At 38.8% G+C, this 21,408-nt stretch overlaps 1 protein-coding gene across 1 annotated transcript; it reads left to right on the top strand.

Moving 5' to 3' along the window:
- The first annotated feature begins 302 nt into the window (after positions 1 to 302).
- mrps16 (mitochondrial ribosomal protein S16) lies at positions 303 to 7,318 on the top strand. The gene is made up of 4 exons (XM_017704843.2): positions 303 to 457; positions 1,783 to 1,808; positions 3,998 to 4,258; positions 6,623 to 7,318. Exons 2-4 carry the CDS (start codon positions 1,796 to 1,798, stop codon positions 6,748 to 6,750), a joined length of 402 nt encoding a protein of 133 aa, XP_017560332.1. The 5' UTR covers positions 303 to 457; positions 1,783 to 1,795; the 3' UTR covers positions 6,751 to 7,318.
- The last annotated feature ends 14,090 nt before the right edge of the window (positions 7,319 to 21,408 follow it).

The raw sequence follows: 21,408 nt of genomic DNA, 5'->3' as shown, positions 1-21,408 counted from the left end.
AAAGAACGAAAAAAGAAAGAAATAACAATCACTGAAAGACAGACAGACAGACAGACAGAAAGAAAGAAAGAAAGAAAGAAAGAAAGAAAGAAAGAAAGAAAGAAAGAAAGAAAGAAAGAAAGAAAGAAAGAAAGAAAGAAAGAAAGAAAGAAAGAAAGAAAGAAAGAAAGAAAGAAAGAAAGAAAGAACGGAAGGTCACCTCGGTCTCTGCAGCGGCGCCGCGTCGCTCGGGGCACTGGCGCCCTCTGGTGGCGGAGCTCCTAAACCGCATGCAGCTGAATTTCTGCCCCGTGAGAGTTGAATATCCGGTGCACAGAAAAATGGCGGCGCCCTTGTGAAAGTCGTGTTGTTGAGGTCCTGTCGGAGAAGCTGCTCATCATTTCGGACAAAACCGAGAAACCCGGGAGCTTCTCCTCACAAACGACCCCAGGAACTGCCCGCAGCGCGGGGGTCTCAGGTACGGGCTGGACATGGAGCTGCCTGCTGGCTTGCTCATAACACGGGGGCAGAACTGATGGTCAGCAGCTGCAGTGCGTTATAACCGCTCATTAACACGGCCGTTAGTGTTATACCCGCTCATTAACACGGCCGTCAGTGTTATACACGCTCATTAACACGGCCTTTAGTGTTATACCCGCTCATTAACACGGCCTTTAGTGTTATACACGCTCATTAACACAGCCTTTAGTGTTATACCCGCTCATTAACACGGCGGTCAGTGTTATACCCGCTCATTAACACGGCCGTCAGTGTTATACCCGCTCATTAACACGGCCGTCAGTGTTATACCCGCTCATTAACACGGCCTTTAGTGTTATACCCGCTCATTAACACGCCCGTCAGTGTTATACCCGCTCATTAACACAGCCTTTAGTGTTATACACGCTCATTAACACGGCGGTCAGTGTTATACCCGCTCATTAACACGGCGGTCAGTGTTATACCCGCTCATTAACACGGCCGTCAGTGTTATACCCGCTCGTTAACACGGCCTTTAGTGTTATACCCGCTCATTAACACGGCCGTCAGTGTTATACCCGCTCATTAACACAGCCTTTAGTGTTATACCCGCTCATTAACACAGCCTTTAGTGTTATACCCGCTCATTAACACGGCCGTCAGTGTTATACCCGCTCATTAACACGGCCATTAGTGTGTTATACCCGCTCATTAACACGGCCATTAGTGTTATACCCGCTCATTAACACGGCCGTCAGTGTTATACCCGCTCATTAACACGGCCGTCAGTGTTATACCCGCTCATTAACACGGCCGTCAGTGTTATACCCGCTCATTAACACGGCCATTAGTGTGTTATACACGCTCATTAACACAGCCTTTAGTGTTATACCCGCTCATTAACACAGCCGTCAGTGTTATATGCGCTCATTAACACGGCCTTTAGTGTTATACCCGCTCATTAACACGACCATTAGTGTTATACCCGCTCATTAACACAGCCATCAGTGTTATACCCGCTCATTAACACGGCCATTAGTGTATTATACCCGCTCATTAACACGGCCATTAGTGTATTATACCCGCTCATTAACACGCCCGTTAGTGTTATACCCGCTCATTAACACAGCCGTCAGTGTTATACAGCTCATTAACACGGCCGTTAGTGTTATACCCGCTCATTAACACGGCCGTTAGTGTTATACCCGCTCATTAACACAATTTAATGATTAAATCATTACTTACCCACACTTAACCATTTAAATGGCTTCCTGTCTGGCTCGTCACTTTGGCTAAGCATATACTTTCCTCCCTCTTTTACAGGGATAGAAACACCATGGTCCATTTAAGTGAGTATTCTGAGCTTTCATCACACGCTGTCTCAGTTACGTCGAGTTGGATTAGTCTGTTTCTTACTAGTATCTGCTATTTAAATTATTAGCGTTCGAGCACACATCGCATTGAATCCTGTTGGAATTGTCAAGATTTTTCTTCTTATTTTTTATATTTACAAGGTGAATGTTATACTGGTGTGAGGTTATAATGTGTTACCTGGTTCACATGTCCAAGCCCAGCACTGTCACAGAGTCAGCTGTGGCCAGATATTTCAATAATGGAACCTATTGCTGCTGTCGGAACAAAACCTCATATGTCCATTTTTATCATTTTTCAGTTTTTGGCGTAATTTGAAAAGGTCTGATGGCTGTTACGTTTTTTGTAAATTTCATGATGTTTGGACAAAATGAAACCGCCCAAAATGAGTTGGAAAAAATTCTGGTGCCATTGACTTACATTAAAATTAAAGTGTTTTTAGCTTCTCCTGTGAAGTTACCATCTTGGAAATACAAGGTTTTGTTCTGACAGCAATGATATAAATGTTTTATATCAGTGCATATATTTTTCCAGCTTTCATTTTTCATATTTTGACAATTTGTAAAAATGTGTGTGTGTGTGTATATATATATATATATATATTTATATATATATACACAACCGCAATTCCAATGAAGTTGGGACGTTGTGTAAAACATAAATAAAAACAGAATGTGATGATTTGCAAATCCTTTTCAACCTATATTCAATTGAATACACTACAAAGACAAGATATTTAATGTTCAAACAGAGAAACTTTATTGTTTTTTGCAAATATTCACTCATTTTGAATTTGATGCCTGCAACACGTTCCAAAGAAGTTGGGACAGGGGCGTGTTTATCACTGTGTTACATCACCTTTCCTTTCAACATCACTCAGTAAGCGTTTGGGAACTGGGGACACTAATTGTTGAGGCTCTGTAGGTGGAATTCTTTCCCATTCTTGCTTGATGTACAACTTCAGTTGATCAGCAGTCCGGGGTCTCCGCTGTCGTATTTTGTGCTTCATAATGCGCCACACATTTTCAATGGGAGACAGGTCTGGACTGCAGGCAGGCCAGTCTAGTACCCACACTCTTTTACTACGAAGCCACGCTGTTGTAACTCGTGCAGAATGCGGCTTGGCATTGTCTTGCTGAAATAAGCAGGACGTCCCTGAAAAAGACGCTGCTTTGATGGCAGCACATGTTGCTCCAAAGCCTGTATGTATCTTTCAGCATTAATGGTGCCTTCACAGATGTGCAAGTTACCCCTGACATGGGCACTAACACACCCCCACACCATCAGAAATGCTGGCTTTTGAACTTTGCGCTGGTAACAATCCGGACAGTCCTTTTCCTCTTTGGCCTGGAAGACACAACATCCATGATTTCCAGAAACAGTGTGAAATGTGGACTCGTCAGACCACAGGACACTTTTCCACTTTGCGTCAGTCCATCTCAGATGAGCTCGGGCCCAGAGAAGCCGGCGGCGTTTCTGGGTGTTGTTGATATGTGACTTTTGCTTTTCATGGCAGAGTTTTAACTTGCACTTGTAGATGGAGCGACAGACTGTGTTCACTGACAGTGGTTTTCTGAAGTGTTCCTGAGCCCATGTGGGAATATCCGTTACAGAATGATGTCGGTTTTTAATGCAGTGCTGCCTGAGGGGTCGAACGTCACGGGCATTCAGTGTTGGTTTTCTGCCTTGCCGTTTACTTTTAGATTTCTCCAGATTCTCTGAATCTTTTGATGATATTATGGACTGTAGATGATGAAATCCCTAAATTCCTTGCAATTGCACGTTGAGAAACGTTGTTCTTAAACTGTTGGACTATTTGCTCACGCAGTTGTTCACAAAGTGGTGAACCTCGCCCCGTCCTTGCTTGTGAATGACAGGGATGCTCCCTTTATACCCAATCATGACACTCACCTGTTTCCAATTAACCTGTTCACCTGTGGAATGTTCCAAACAGGTGATCTTTGAGTTTATCCGTTTGAACATTAAGTATCTTGTCTTTGTAGTGTATTAAATTGAATATAGGTTGAAAAGGATTTGCAAATCATTGTATTATGTTTTTATTTATGTTTTACACAACGTCCCAACTTCATTGGAATTGGGGTTGCATATATGTATTTGTTTATATATTTTTGTATTTGTTTCATGTCTGCTGTATCGATTATAACAGCATCATTACTGCTCAAAAAATACCACGGAGGTCATGTGGTCATCCGACTGGCACTTGGAGGGGCCACTAACAGACCATTCTACCGCATAGTGGCTGCCTACAACAAACGGGCACGTGATGGCAAATACATAGAGCAGCTGGGCTCGTATGACCCTCTTCCAAACATCTACAACGAAAAGCTTGTCAGCTTCAACTACGACAGAATTAAGTACTGGATGGGTTGCGGCGCTCATCCCACCAAACCTGTGGCCAAACTTTTAGGTGATTATTCCCCCCGGCTTCTTCATTCTTGGATGAGAGTGTCTTGTTAGTAGGGCTGGGTGATACGACAGTCGCACCGTGTAACACAGTGTTTAAAGTAATGATAGTGATTCTTAATAACAATGAAAAGTAATGATGCCCATTTCCACTTCAGCTAAATGCACCCTCAGGGCAGTCCTCCACTCACATACATCACAATCTAAAAAAACGACAGTGTCTGAATGTTAGTCCTGCCATCTAACACAGTAGAGTGGTGCTGGCGCTAGCTTAGCTAGCAGACTAAAAGATCTGAACGCCACAAAACAGGTTGGATTTCAGCTGAAGCCCGACACTAATCTTACCGGGTTTCTTAAACAAGCATCACACGCTTGGGGTGAGTGTTTTACAGAATTTGGGTTTTATCAGGACTTCTAACAAAACCCAAAACTCACCATTATTATGTGCTGCAAACAAAGCTAGAACTGGACCAGACTTTAGCTTGTTTGCGTTTCTGCACACATAAGAAGGCAAACAGCGTTGTAGAGAAACGTAGATATGATTTTGTAGTGAGAACTGGACAGTGAGTGTGTTTACATGCACCCGATTATCTGATAATCAGATTTCTGCATTTATCTGATTGTTCAAATGGCCATGTTAACATTTCTTAGAACAGAGTAAGGGCTGAAAATCCAATTAAGAAATCGGATAAAGAGGCTGGATTTTAGCTCGGTAATCGGATTCCTCAGTGCATTTAAACTCTTACTCTGATTTCTTTCGGATTTCTCAGTCTGTGCATGTGTGAAACAGACCATGGTACCGCTGCAAGTAGCGTTACTGTGAGACGGCAGCAAAAGGCTTTCTGAATGAAGCTGAAACCAATTACGTTCTCCATAAAATGAAGGATTTAAATATTCTGCACCTTCTAGATGGTGTATGTTCACGTTTTCAGGTGCTTTACGTCATGTCTTTATGCTGTGAGTTTATTGGCTGGTGGCAAAGCTGAAATCCAATTACTCTCTGACTCATGTTGACTCGAAGTTTTCGCATTATCTGATTACTCAAGCGCACGCAAACGCGTTGATCAGATTACAAAATCTGATTTTCTGCGGTTATCAGATTATTACGTGCATGTAAACACACTCAATATGAGTGCCTTGCGGTTCCTGTTCCATACGTTACACACTTTATAAAGACATTCACACATTTACCAAAGTTCAGCAAGCAGCTGTAGAGAAATCTGAGTCAGGATGTTTCTGTAATTAACCATTTCACGTCATGCCATTCTGAATGACTTTGTTTACATCTCAACAACTGAATTAGCCTGCTAGTTAGGCTAAGCTCTAGCAGCCAGCAACACTCTACTGCTCTAGTTAGCGTCGTTGAACAGTTGTTACTGGATTGGTTTATTGAGTTATGAACTGAGAATTATTTCATAGGTCAATGACAAATAAGAAATTAAATGATTAAAATCTTTAAAAAATGACAAGACGTGCATTTTTATATCTGCATATGTATTTACATTTACATTTATTTGCACTTTATATGTTATAGTGTTTTGAAAGCTTTTAATTGCCTATTTCAGTTAGTAAAACTTTCATATTTATATTTTTCCAAACAAATAAACATTCTTATAATATTTCCACATTTCCATTTCAGACCACCTGACATGGTAAACTGAACCATTTTAAGCATGACCAAAATTTTTAAAAGGGCTCCTGCCCAGTTGTAATATGAGGGCCTCTCTTTCGTAAAAAGTATGTCAAAATAAAAGTTCTTTGCTTTTGGTTGCACCACCTGAAGTAAGAAATTGTGGACAAAAGTTTTCAGTGAGTTGAGTCATTTTAAAGTTGCCTTATTTTGCAGTAAAAAATCAAAACAAACAGAAAATCATGCCAAACTATTTTATTTAGCCTTTTATACTAAACTAATTAAATTACCTGTTTTTATAGTTTATATAATCAACACATAAGGCTGGACAGTTGCACCACTCAACATTTTTAAAATACAGTGAACTTTGCACTAAAAGTTGTTTGTGGACACAAAAAATGCACCTCATGTCAGTGACCCTCATATTGTTTACTTATGCATGAATTGCTCTATACATTTATTAGATGCCATATCTTTTATTTCAGACAAGCCCCTTTTTCACTTAACATGCTGTGGCCCTCTGAAAGTCTGTGGAAGTGAATGTGCCATAGTCTCAATAAAAAGTTAGGGTTCTCTTCTAAAAAACGGTATCCCCCTGATATCTCCAACCCAACATGATTTCCTTTATAATTTACAGTCTTAGATATATTTGAACACCACTTATATTAACTTCTGTATGTATCATTTTCAAATGCAAGCACTGTCTGAGGTTGTATTTCTGAACTTCATGAATTGCAGGACTGGCAGGATTTTTCCCCTTGCATCCCATGACGATAACAGAGGCAGAGCGGCGGAAAAAAGCAGCTTTGAAAGACGAAGTTAAAGCACAGAATGACGACCAAGAAGAAAAACAAGCAGAGCAATAGGCTGTCTTTACTGTCATTGCCTAAGCAGCCCCTGCTTTGGGTTATTATCTCAAATGAACTGTTCTTACACTGTCAAAATAATGTTACCCTGTCATGTCTTTGTACCACTCTGAATGGTGAGTCTTCCTGATGCCCCAGTGCTCAGGTCAGATATGCTGTGCATTTAGAGCTGTTCTCTCCAATGTGAGAAAATAAAGATTGTTAATTGTTGCTACTAACTTTCCAGTGGAAGTTAAATTTTATTTTTTTTTGTCTTACTGTTCCACACTCTCACACTGTCACTTCACAGCGAGAAGGGCCTGGGTTCGATTCCCAGGCTGGCGACCAGGGTTCTTTCTGTGTGGAGAACAAATTTGTTACATGTAAGAAGCCTCCTAATAACTACAATGAATAACAATGTTCTAACATCAAAAGGCATAAATGAGCAATAACAACAAAACCAAAATGCTCCTATTGGGATCAGCAGAACTGTTTATACCACCTGCACATGATGGAGATCTGTTTTTGGCAGATGCCCCGTTTCTGTTGCTAATGCGCCTCCTTAATAAATACCCCAGTTCAGCAAGCAGCCTTTTGTTATGGTATTTGTGTATTATTTTGTAAATAATAAGCATAATTAGGCCTGCTTAACTGATTGTAGTGCAGGGAAAGGTATAGATATGAGATGGTTTTAAATCGAAAAAGAGATGGGTTTAAATGGAAAAAATCGATTCTTGGATGCATCACGATGCAGACGTGAACGATTCCAAATTTTCTAATCGATAACATGTATGTTATAATGTAATGTTGATGGAACGCAAAGGTGAAACCTGGAAGCACGGAAGTGTGAGGTGCACATAACAAAAACATTACTGGATGAGCGAGAAATGAGCGGCTCTGCATTAAAAGCCAGGTTGGGTCAGGAGTCACAACACAAATGTTAAGAAGAAACATTTTGGCAGCCACAACATTTATGTCCAGTATGTCTCAGTGTGTGATAACATCCTTGTATAATTTAGGTTAAAAATATAAATGAAAGCGCAGACTTGCTTTTCTCTGCTTTAAGCTTCAGATCAGCTATAGCCGCTTTCCTCCCGTCTCCGCCAGAAAACTTTTCCTCTAAAGTAGAGCAGCTTATTGTAAAATGTCTCTCAACGTTCGACTGATTTATGAGGCTGAAGTCGCTCCAGCTTCTTGTTCGATTTTTCCCGTTCCACCTTAAACTCTGACTGAGGCACCATGTAAATGCGGCATCATTTAAGGTGGAACGGGGAAATGTGAAAGAGAAGCAACTTCATCTTCACAACTCTTTAGTGTTTGACAGTCTCTCGCCGCAGATTTAATCTGCTTATGAATGCGAATAACGCATCGTTGCTAGGTGACCTGCAGTCTGAGTGCCAGTCGTTGCGAAACGGTTTTCGCGCAGTGTTGCGCATGTCGCACAAAGGTGTTTTTGGCCTTCAGCAAGGACTGAGTGCAGCTACCGCCCTGCCCACAGACTCCACAGCCAACCACAATCGACCTGAGCAGCTCTACGCAAAATCTCTTCTTCCCTCCATCCTGCAGAAGGTGAGCATCACAGACACAGGCATTTTCAAACACTGAACTGAAAATAGCGTTTTTATGTCACTGATATGGTTTCTATAAATCATATCTTTAACACAGATTTGCTCTTTTAGTCATGAGCTGCACCAATGTTATACCTCAATTAGCATAACTACCTTAGCTAGACCATGATAAACAATGCCCACCTCTTTCTTTAAGAAAAGCCTCAACACTGAACACAAATGGTCAAATAATTACATCAAATCTCAAGTGTGTTGAGAAATAAGCAAATAATGGTGAATAAATGGAGGCTGTTAACTAATTCTAGATGCCTGCCAGACAGACAAGTGAATACTCACATCTAGATAAAGACATATTACAATTATATGCCTCAGAGGCTGTTAACTAACAGTAGATGCCTGTAAGGCAGGTTAGTAAAAGTTCTGGCAGGCATCTAGAATTAGTTAACAGCCTCAGAGGCATGTAAGTCAGCCAGTGGCTACAGACCTCCAAACTTCATGTGGCCTTCAGATGAGATCAAGAACAGCATAGAGAGCTTCATGGAATGGGTTTCCAAGGTCAAGCAGCTGCATCCAAGCCTTACATCACCAAGCGCAATACAAAGCGTGGAATGCAGTGGTGTAAAGCGCCATCACTGGACAGCAGTGGAGACGTGTTCTCTGGAGTAACGAATCACGCTTCTCCATCTGGCAATCTGATGCACAAGTCTGGGTTTGGCCATTGCCAGAACAGTACTAGTCTTACTGTATTGTGCCGAATGTAAAGTTTGGTGGAGGGGGGATTATGGTGTGGAGTTGTATTTCAGGAGTTGGGCTCGGCCCCTTAGTTTCAGTGAAAGGCACTCTTAATGCTTCAGCACCAAGAGATTTTGGACAATTTCATGTTCCCAACTTTGTGGGAACAGTTTGGGGACGGCCCCTTCCTGTTCCAACATGACTGCGCACCAGTGCACAAAGCAGGTCCATAAAGACATGGATGAGCCAGTTTGGTGTGGAGTAACCTGACTGGCCTGCACAGAGTCCTGACCTCAACCCCATAGAACACCTTTGGGATGAATTAGAGCGGAGACTGCAAGCCAGGCCTTCTCGTCCAACATCAGCGTCTGACCTCACAAATGTGCTTCTGAAAGAATGATTTAAAAGGGATGGGCCGACATCATATTAAACCCTATTAAGAGTAGGATGTCACTCAAGTTCATATGTGTGTGAAGGCAGACGAGCAAATACATTTGGCAATATAGTGTAACTTTAACATCCACACCCACAATTGACACCGGCTGGTATGGAAGCTGACACTAGCTCTCCTAATGCTGCTGGCTGTTATATCTAAGAATTATGTCATTGCCATCATAACTTCATATCTCAGAAATGGTCATTTTACAGATAAAGAAAAAAGTGTTTTTAACTTTAGTGTAAGTTAATGTTATAATTTCATTCAAAGTAATTTTGGAGCATTTCTATTGGTCCATTGGTCCAGTGTTCATACAATGAGGTTTTTGTTCTTTTCCAAATAGTGCAAGAAAGAAAAACGAAAGAAAAATGTAGGAGGTATTGAAATGAGAGCAAAGACAGTAAAATGAAAGCTTAAGTAGAGCAATGGAATCAATGAGTGTTACAAAAATTCTTCCATCATTCCAGTGTTTGATTAACTTCATCCGATACTGTGTTATCAGTTCTTCAAACATGAAAACTAAACAGACCAAAGTGTTGTGTTGTAGCTGGGTGTGTATCTAGTCCTCATTAGTTCAGTGTCTTTGCTTCTACAGCAAGTTGGTTAGGGATATACTCCATTGTAGGATGGGTGAGGTTGAGGACTGACGTCTGTCAATACATATATATAGCTTTGACCTTTGGACGATGAAGCTTGACATAAATAATGATAAGGTTTTATACCATCATAAAATGGGAGGTGACATAAGGTGACATGGCATAAAGTCCCTTTCGTTTACAAAGAACTCTCCCTAGAGAACATGTGAGTGACTTCAAATGGGAAATCTGGTCAGACTTTATTTTAAGGGTCTACAGATAAACAAGTAAACTGTTAAACAAGCTTTATGTTTATTGTTGATTACCAACATTATGGTAAGGGTTAGATTTAAGAGAGGTGAAGTTAAGGTTGAGGTTAAATTTAATAGAATATTTCACTCAACTTCAAGTCCAAAGACAGACTGACTGAGCATCTGCAGTGAACTATAAAGTTTTGCTGGAAATCTTAGTGAAGCTAATCCATTCTGTCATCACAATGTGCTTGATTTTGAAACTCGCTGTGTCCAAACCACAACTGCTGGGTCAAATTTTGCAAGATCAGATCAGGCCTTCAATACATGTACTCTGAGAACTTGTGGTGGAATTCTGGGTGGTTTCTGCTTTAAGCTACAACAAAGGTAGAACTGAGATGGAACCAGACTTCATCACAGGAAACAGAAGGTAGAGATGGAAACTTAGGACATCAGACTGGAAAAGGAAAGATCTTCATGCATAGCCCTCGTCCCAAACTTAATAATCTCATAACTACTTTAAAAAATGTTTGAATGAAAGTGTCCAGGCATTATTTCTTGGAGTTGTTCTTGAAATTGATCTGCCAATAAAATGACTATAATGAATATTACAACAACATCATAACAGGGAATATTAGATACAAGATACTACTGGCTAGATTTAAGATTATTTTACTTGCCAAAGTATAATGTCTTGCATGAATCCTAAAGGTAGTGACTAAGAGAAAAAGAGAAAACAGGACTCCTCCAACAACTGCGCAATATCCTGGTAGAAAACCAAACCTGTCACCCTTTAGCCTTTAGATAAACCATGAAGCTTTAACATTTCAGAGAGAGAAGGAAATAGTGGAAACACTTAATACTGAAGAATCTGAAAGTATATAAGTTGAGGCTTCTGTGTATTTTTCTTGTGAATTATTTGTTTTACGCTTTTTCATCTGGCACTTAAATATGAAAAACTTAATGACTGTTTTGACTATTAATAAAAGGCCACACACATTATACATTATACACAAATACACTTGTTCCTTTAGGTTAGTCACTATATATGTGTGTATATACATAGGCAGGTGTAATTTGAGTTCTTTATCCATAGGGTTTAATATGATGTCAGCCCATCCTTTGCAGCTACAACAGCTTGAACTTCTGAGAAGGCTCCTGGGAAGGAGGTGGAAAAGGTGTGTTTATGGGAATTTTTGACCATTCTTCCAGAAGCTCATTTGTGAGGTCAGACACTGATGTTGGGCTTTGTTATAATACCACTGCCAGTTGATTGTGGAATATTTAGTAGCGAGGAAGTTTCACAACTGGACTTGTTGTATAGGTGGCATCCTATCACGCTACCTATACGTACGTATATACATATAGTGACTTGCATACATAGTTTCAAACATACATATATAGCACAGGTTTGATCAGTTTCAAACATTATGCGAGTCATGTTGGGGTAAAGAAATGACTAGTGTTGATCAGAACCAGAGGAAATATAGCCTTGTTACTGTCCAAAACCACCAATACACATACATGTGTTTTCTGTTTTTAGTATTGATTATGGTAAAATAGTGATAAATCTTAAAGAATACATTTTCTTTGGGCCTAACAGTGCCCTGCACGTATATCTCCTCCAAGAATGCATTTTTTAAAAATATGCTTAACCATGTAATAACTTTCTCTGTTGTAGCTTTTAGAGCCATTAAACTGCTCAGAGATCTGGTTCCCATCACCACCACTGTGAATAACTCTGACTAAGAACAGCTTATTTTACACCAGTCCACTCTGAATGACTTTGTTTACATCTTAATGATTAAATAGTGCAGGAATTTTGAAAAATTAAAATTCCCTTTGACTGTCAAGTTTTGGACACTAGGAGTAAGTTTACATTATATCATGCCCATAATGCTCATTATATCAGATATGTTGCTAAAATACAGCTAAACCTGAAAAGCAGTATAACAGTGTGTCAATATCACTGTATACAATCACCCAGCTCTGGATCTATGTATATTATATCTATTCAAATAGTTTACACATCCATCAAATTAATGTCTGGCATCACTCTTTTTGCTGTTTTTCTGAAGTTGATTTCAAGACACTTATTAGCCTCAAAATGCAGGTTTTATTGTAGTTTTGGAAAATTATGCCTTTCATGTTGATGCGGCCCAACCTAGCAACACCAAGATGAATCATGACTGTCGTAAATCTGGAAAAGGCATTTTCTTTGATATAACACAAAAGATAAAATACCAAGACATGCTTCCTTGTTCTTAAGCAAGATTTATATTGAGATCAGTATCAACTCAGCAAACAGAGGTGCGGGTGGGTACAGTTCACCAGAATTCTTTCACATTCAGACTCATTGTTTCTTGGTATTTGTCTAATGTATTCATCACATTTATGAGCTCCACATGCATCTGTATACCACTGTGTAACGGACTGACTTTCCTTGAAAGGAGCTATTTATTTTTTACTTTTACAACTCCAGTCAGTTCTCTGAGACTGATTTAGCACATCATCTCATGCTTCATTGCTACTCCATACATGGCAACCTTTTTTAATATGGGCGAGTTCCATAAACATATATAAACTTTTTCCTATGTAAAGCTGCAGATCAAAACAGATGCTGCATATATGTGGCTTGGAAACATGTGCCTCACACAGTTCAAATGACATTTGACATTTGACATGCATTTACTGTAATTCATATTTACAGCACTCACCCTGTAATGTTTGTTTACAGTAGTGACATACTGTACTGTAAATACACTCAGAAAAAAAGGTACGACACTGTCACTGGGGCAGTACCCCTATTTTCACTGTGGTGGTACCCTCAGGGGTACATCCCAGTACCTTTAGTCAGGGAACATAACTGAACCAGAATCCACTGAAATGATATTTCCTAAGCTGTACTGACTCCACACACCCCGTCTCGTCTCCAGGCTTTTATTTTATTGTTCTGATTTAAAACGTTTGGTTATGAAAAGGTACAAATGCCTATTTTCCTCTAGGAAAAACTCATGTAAGGTACACCATTGGACATTAAAACCACTGTTGCAGTTTTGAGGGTACACTTACATTGTTTGTACCTTGATGAATGAATCATGTACGTGCATAGTAGTGTGCTACTATATATATATATATATATATATATATATATACACAATATATCACTTGTGTGTGCATCTTAGGATTTCTATATTTGCTGTGAAATTGCATCCTAAATACATTTACAAATATTAACAAAATCGATTGAGTCATTTCTGTTTTTAGAAATACAATCAGCGGTTCTTTCGAAAGCTAACAGGCTAACAGCTCCTCTAACAGCACTCAAAGTTAAACCTTAAGTTGGAGTATTTACTAAAAGAGTCTGCATAATATTAAACCGATTGTGGGAAAGTGAATATACACCACTATTAGCTTGGTGCCAACATGACACAGCAAATCCCATAGCTGACACGATAATGAAATTAGCATCATCATAGCAGTGCTAATATTTTTTACATCAAAGGCTTCTGTATGATGTCATGTATGATATGAATGTCTGTAAACACCCTTGACCACTCATTGCTTTATTTTGTGTTGGTATAGGTTGTGCTTCATGTCTTCATGATCACTGCTATACTCAAACAATTTATACTGTACAAATATGTCATCCTTATGTTAGAAATATTTCCATATACGTTACTCCACTTAGATTTGGCCATTTCTCTAAAAGTGAGATCAGACTGTTGGTTTGAGGCACAACATGATCTGTTTTTTTTCTTTTCTTCTATAATCATATATTTCATAACACAAGGCAAGGACTACACTGTTTTAAGTTAATCTCTTGAAAGCTCTGAGGGCCTTTTTCCCTTTTTTGTCTTTTAAAAGACCAGTAATCTATAAGTAACAAAACCTTTTGATTAGGTCACAATTACATTTTTAGTAGGTGATCAGTAATCTGTGACTGAAACTGAACACCTTTTTAAAATAACCCTCCCAACCATGACTGTTCAAATAATACTGCATTAACCAGTGTTTGATACCATGTAATCTGCCTGTGCTATAGATGTTTTCTAGACAGAGTTAAGATGTATAAAGCTGTTAAACACTTTTAAAGTATCATAATGGATTCAACACAGTATATTATTGTAGATATCACAGATTTTGTTTACAGTGTATATACAGTGTATATTTGCTTTTAATGTATAGAGGAGAGCCTTATTTAACCCTGTGTGGTGTTCAGGTCTGTGTTGTCCCATTTTCAGTGTTTAGCAAAAGATTTCAACCTCAGATTCGTAGCCTTTGCTCATTTTCTGTGAAGAACATATAAAATAACCCATTTTCAGTGTCTTCACTCTGTTCACCCCCCACACATTTATATTACACATGAGGTGTGGGGCTGAACCTGTGGGGAGTAAAAGTGGAGGTGCTGTGTCCTTCACTCTGTTCTCCTCCTACATGGCCTGCTGTTAGTGTGTGTGTACGTGTTTGTATATGTGTGTGTGTGTGTGTGAGAGAGAGAGAGAGAGAGAGAGAGAGAGAGGGTGAACAACATGGACAGGCTGCTGACTGGCTACAGCTGCTAAAGGAGAACCTACACTGGCCACTTGTGATATTTTAAACATCTGGCATTTTTACATAAACTGTTTTGGCTGTATTGATTTAAAAAACAATAATGTGGTGGGTCCACCAGACCACTGAGTAACAAACACATCAACACCACACTAGGGTTAAGACTGTAGTGGACTGGACAGCACATTGACTGGTGATGCATTTGGCTAAAACAGTTCTGTATAATACCAAAACAAGGTCTGGAAACCTTTTCGGTGCTGTAAAGAACTGATTTAAATTTTTTTTAATTCTAAAAAGAATCACATACACCACTTCCTCCATCATAGAGAAGAAGCATGTAGTCCTGCAGGTAAACATGGAAACATTCAAATGGTTCTTTGAGCTGTGATGGTTCTGTGTATAACCATTGCAATTTACTAACCTGGAGAACCTGGAGAGCTTTAGGCACTATGGCATCATTACTGTTGCCTGTATTAAAACAACACTTATATAACTGAATAAAATCCACCAATCTGACAGCATCTTACATCTACCATGACACGTTTCTGGAATTGGTATGTCAATGTTACGCAGCACGGATATAGTAAAATGATGCCAGAACACGGTGTACCAACTTGGCATTCTTTTTAAAAAAAGAGTTTTTTTGTATCACAGATGATGTTTATATCTTCGCTTTTGTATTGTTTGTGTTTCTACAGTTTAGCTGATAATCTGCGAGTTGAGAGGTAGAGGTACACGTAGGTTTTTTTCAGTTTACTCTCTTATATGAAGCTGAACTGTGTTGTAAAATGTGCTTTGGAAATTTGACTCATACAGGCAGTAGATTACAGTGTGGAACAATACATGGGTGTATACCTGTGGGCATATTGTGTTGAGGAATTGTGTGGTTAAGCATCAGTTTCACTAGGATGGAGCATTTGGGAAGCGCTGGATGAGAAAAGCATCGAAAACGGCCCATTGTATGGTTTGGAACAAACCTTTTAATTGTTTCTTTTCCACTGGAATGAAACATTTAAAAGAGATCTCTTTAATGTATCTGAAGTTGTAGACAACAATGCTGAACTCGCCTGCTGCTCAGATATTTCTCTCAAAAATAACAACCAAGTAAACACAATGTGTCTCATCTTGTATTTTAGTAGAGATTTTAATAGTCATGCATTGTGCTCTGATTTGTCAAGATGCCAACACTCATCTCTGTCTGTAAATGAACTATCATCTCTCCTGTATCTCAAGAATTTAAGGAGAATCCCCATTAAGTGTCCTGAATCATCAAAGAGCAACACTTTAGCAATAAGATGCTCTTCTGGGTTACAATTAAAATGAGTCAGCTCTTGAGTCTTTGGCGTTCAATTCTGAGAATTTTAGTTTAGTCTCTTTATTAGCTGTAGGCTAGCTGTTTAAAATGAAGCCACCACTAAAAGCAGGTTTAACACAGCTTTAAATAACAAGCCTTTCAGTACTGAAAATCCTTTATCTGAAGGACAGCACACAGGAAATCCGATGTTCACAGGAAAGAGAAAAGAGAAACAACAACTTGAAACAGTTGGGTAGTCCGTAGTTTGTAGAGCAACGAGGGAATGGCATCTGAAAAGCTATTGGGGGCAGTAGTGGGCTGGAGGTTAGGGAACCAGCCTTGTGACCGGAAGGTCATCAGTTTGATCCCCTTGGCCGACTGTACGTGACTGAAGTGCCCTTGAGCAAGGCACCTAACCCCCAACTGCTCCCCGGGCGCTGTGGATAAGGCTGCCCACCGCTCTGGGCAAGTGTATTCACTGGCCCCTAGTGTTTGTTCACTAGTGTGCATGTCTGTAGGTGTTTCACTGCATGGATGAGTTAAGTGTGGAGGTCTAATTCCTCTGTGTGCAAAACACAGTTGACTAATGGTTCTGAATTATTGGGCTAGCTAGCATACATGCTATCCAAACTACATGCTAGCCAGTCATTTCACTTTCCTTTAGCATTTACTACACATAGCGCTTTGTTGTGTCCAGTAGAAGTGAAGATTTTCTATAATTAGATATTTTAACCCGACACTGATGTGAGCTGAGGGAGACTAGCTTTGCAGTAATGACAGCATATGAGCATATGTAGCAAGACTGTGGCAAAGTCACACACGTAAGGCTGGAGACAAAAGATCATTTTCTTCATCTTGTTAGTTAGGTTAGTAGTTCTAATCTAATCAGTTTTGTTTGTGTTTTTTCTCTCAAGCTAAATTTTCATGAGCCTTCAGTCTTGATATAGAGTCAGTTACAGATGAGTCCGAAACCAGTCTAGACTCACTTAAGGGCAAGTCGAGTTGCAAGTCAGTCAAAATCAATATGTCTATCTCTGATGCCAAATGCTGTCAAGTCCTATTAGGCAATACAATCTAAAGAGTTACCATGCACAGACCTCTTGCTGGATATATCAGTTCTTGTTTTTATTGTGTGATGTTTTCTGAGAAAAGAACAGCGGAGTCATCAGGGATGCATGAATCGTCTGACTACTAAATAACATTACTTTAAAAAACAAGTTCCATGTAGCCTATGCAGGTCCTGGGGTGGGTGTAATGGATGCTTGTGTTGGCTGGGTGTAAGGTTATGACTGAGCTGCTGGCTGAGTTTGGTAATAGCAATGATAAATCTGGAATAACATTTACCATGCCTCTTTATGCAAATCAACCTAATTTTCTGCTTGGGGATGTACATGAGTACAGGCTGGTGTATTATCTCTGCAAGGTTATGTGTAACCTGTGTGTCTTCATGGAAAGAACACTGCGATTATGCAAACTGCCAAAGCCATGTGTCTTGTTTCTGGTCACACCGTTCACAATCATTATGGTGCTACTTCCAGCACATTACAGGAATCCTCAAGATATTACATAACAGTCCTTTATGGCTTTGATTTGAGAATTTATACAGGCACACTACATTACCGACATTTGGGCAGAGAAACGGCAAGTAGACGCAAAGATTTTCATCTTCCAAATTTACCAGATTTGAATATTATTCTACTTGTCAAAGCTATTTCATAAAGCAGAGCATCATATAAGATTACATTCGCTATGTTTCTGAAAAGATTTAATGAGTACTACAATTCTGACATGGGCAACATGGACATTTGAATCTAAAATGTGTTTTCTGCATCATATCCAAATATTCTAAGGTGTTTATCGAAACTGTGCTAGATGCTTGAATTAAAAAATGTAATCAGGAGTCTCATTACTGTATTGACTGAATGGTTAACCTTAAGAGTGGCTATATTTAGACTTTAAGCTTTAATACTTTGTTTTTTTAAATGTGTTTTGTATGTTGTCGCCAGATAATAAACACTTGGAGTAATATGACAAATCATCTTTAGTGTTCTGGGTAGTATTCAATGATAAGCAAGTATACTACTAGCTTTATTTCACAGTTAAATGGGGTATTTTTTCTACTTGAAGATAGATGACCTTCTACACCCCCCTTTGGATATATTTATGTCTTTATTAATTATTCTCTAACTAAATTAGGGAACTCTGTTATGGTTTATTTATTAACTCTGATTTAGTGACATTTCAGTGGGTGGATATCCTTGCGTTCCTCCCAATTACAGTGGTTTACTTAAGGTGTGAACATTACCTTCCTCAACTACGAAGTGCTCATGCTTGATGACATACAGTCTATACTCATACTCATCCTTTCATCATGAGCAGATTAGTTCCAGAGACGTGAAGCCGCCTTGGAACTTGTCCAGAGCCTGACTTTAAAGACCGGAGAAAAAAACACATGCTTAAACAACAACAGGACTTCTTTTAATCAATGTAAAGGAATAGCTCCAGTTAATATGGGTACTTTCTCAGGATTCATTCTCCATTATAAATGGACACTCCACCCTGCCCTATTGGCTCTAATAATTCTGGCGCAAGCAGCAAGTAAGTCACTTTTTTTTGTCAATATTATAACTATTTTAATAGTGGAAGTGATTCTATTATGTATATGCAATATTTTATACATAATAACTAGTTGCATTTGTGATACACACATGACTGTAATCTGTAGTGTGTGATTAAAGAGGAATTCACCAATTTTTCTGAATGTCTGCATAATTCAGTGGTTCAGACCTAAACAAAGTCATTCAGTTACAACGTGAAGTGGTTCAATGTAGAAAAATGGAACCAAATCTTGATTTCTTTACAGTGGTAGTGATTGGAACCTGGAGTCACTATGTTTATATAACAGAAAAACAATGTTAAATCTTGCATACAACATCCTGCATGTACCTCTCTTACATGAATGGAGTACAAATTAACCTTTTAAAAAGCTTATCTCAGAACTATAATAAAACTATCTATATATATAACCAGCTTTTACTTCAGACATGGTTCTTATCACCACTGTAAAGAACTTTGTCTCTGAACGTCTCTCTACAACAGATCATTTCATATTCATCATATTCATATCATATGCGCACTGTCACAACTGTCAAAGATCATCAGATCAGAAGACAACTTACTGGTTTTAGGTTCATTATTTGAAGCTTTATCAAAACTGACCATTTTAATGAGGGGTTAATTTTGTGCAATGCAATGCCTGCAGCTAATAACTTTACTGAACTAAAAGCTTATTTTATTTGACATGTTCATCAGGACATCAAGAGTGATTTGAATGTAATAAATCAGGTCACTGTCTTGGCCAAAAAAAAGGTTTTATGATTCTTGTGCCAAGTTGAAAGTATAAAACGAAAAAAATCTACATGTTTAAAAGTTATTTCACAGAATCATCGCAATAAGTGTTTTTAAAAGCCATGTAAAATCAGTAATAAATGTTTTCTGCGTTTTTCAAACTAAATGTGTTATGAAGCACCCACCCAATTTTTTTTATTATTCAGTTATAAAAAAAGGCAAGTATATAAAGTATATAAAATTATGTTTCAAAATCATGAAAAAATAAGCAGTATAAGCAGTGCAGCCTCTCTAAAGTGCTAAATTCCACGAGGACCAGAATCCAATTTGGAGCCAGAGAACACTGACCTATGAGAGAATCAACTTCGTTCCTCTCTGTTTGCAACAGAATGGTTAATTTTTTTGTCTTCCATTTATGCAAAGCATAAATAGCGTGAACCAACGAAGAAGTACCAGTTCCATAAGTGGCCGTTCTGCATGTGGTTTTCCAGTTGGGCAGGTTTGGCTACTCAAAGGCCCAATCACATCTCTTCTTTTTACCCCTACCCCTTGTTTTCAAGTGCCACCCTAACCCTTTGGAACTGACTTACAGAGGGTAGTGGTTGAAACATTGCCCTATGAAATGATACGACCCTCATATTAAAAAAAACAAACAAACATTGCTTCATTAACAGGCCACTAGCACTGCTCTGTGGGCACCCTGACCCATCTGATAGCAGAGAAGGGAAAAGTTCAGCAACCATAATGCTGGGCTTTATTTACAATTAGGGCATCATATGCCTTCAAAGAGGGGCTATAAGATAATTATGTATTATCGCAGCTAATTCTTTGGTGATACAAAGCTGAAGCTATTCACCAGCTTCTTGTTCAAATTTTCCTGATCCACCTTAAATGGTGCAGCAGATACATTCTGGCGTTTCAGGTGACAGTGTCAGAACTGCTGGACTATTTAAGGTGGAATGGGAAAGTTAGCTAGCTAGCTACCGAAACATTAGCATACTTTTAGTGATTTTTATGCTTGTTATGAAGAAAGCAAGCATTATACATTGCAATGACATTAAACTAAAGATAATACAATGATTACCATGATTTTAACTGAGAAAATACTTACATTTCAGGGTTTCTTGCGCAGCCATCTTGCCGTGTTTTCTTTTTTTCTCATAATTCTCCATTTAGAGTCTGTGAAAAACCTCCATTTGAAGGGCCATGTAGTCCTAACACTTCACCCTATCCCTCTACTTCAACAACAATTGGCCAAAGTATCATGTAGCTGATAGCTGAACAGGAGAACCACTGATGATAATGAACTTTTGATTTTATAACGTACAGTTTTCCAGGGAAGTAATTGAGCCATGTTTTCAGGTCTACCGTAAAAATCCTGAACTCAAAAATGATGAAAGACGATGATGAAAGTTTAAAAGTCTACAAACATCTAACAAACTCCTGGATTCTTTTACACAAAGACAGTCTAAGAAGATATACTTAAGCTAACACATTGTTTTAGACATCAGGAGCTGTAAGGAAGAACATTTAATAAACCACCAACATAAATAGGAATTAACAGTGAAATCAACCAATTAAATGTTAATATACAACAAAGCAGGTCAATGTCATTAAAGAAAAACACTCCAGGCCACTGTGTCACTGACCATGAACATGACAAGTAGACATTTGTTCAGTCAGTTGTTCAATATCAAAAATGTTGGCAGCTATTCTGCGAAAATAAAAATAAAAAGGTTTCTGCATTGATTGTAAAGATGTGCAGCTGGCATATGCACTTAATTTTATAACTTTATAACAGCATTTCTTTGCTTCTGTTAGGACAAGCAGTTACATTCATTAGTCTTGCAAGACTATGAGAAGGTTTGAGTAATACTGCCATTCTCTACTACGTGTATGAATATTTATTCAGCTTTAGTCGTCT

This window comes from Pygocentrus nattereri, chromosome 21 (genome assembly GCF_015220715.1).
Source record: "Pygocentrus nattereri isolate fPygNat1 chromosome 21, fPygNat1.pri, whole genome shotgun sequence".
Classification (NCBI taxonomy): Eukaryota; Metazoa; Chordata; class Actinopteri; order Characiformes; family Serrasalmidae; genus Pygocentrus; species Pygocentrus nattereri.
Note: the sequence above shows the minus strand (reverse complement) of the source record. Positions and strands in the feature narration are given on the sequence as shown.

Coding starts and splice junctions, on each gene's coding strand:
- mrps16 (XM_017704843.2), top strand. Junction 4,259..6,622: donor ACCTGTGGCCAAACTTTTAG/GTGATTATTCCC, acceptor CATGAATTGCAG/GACTGGCAGGATTTTTCCCC.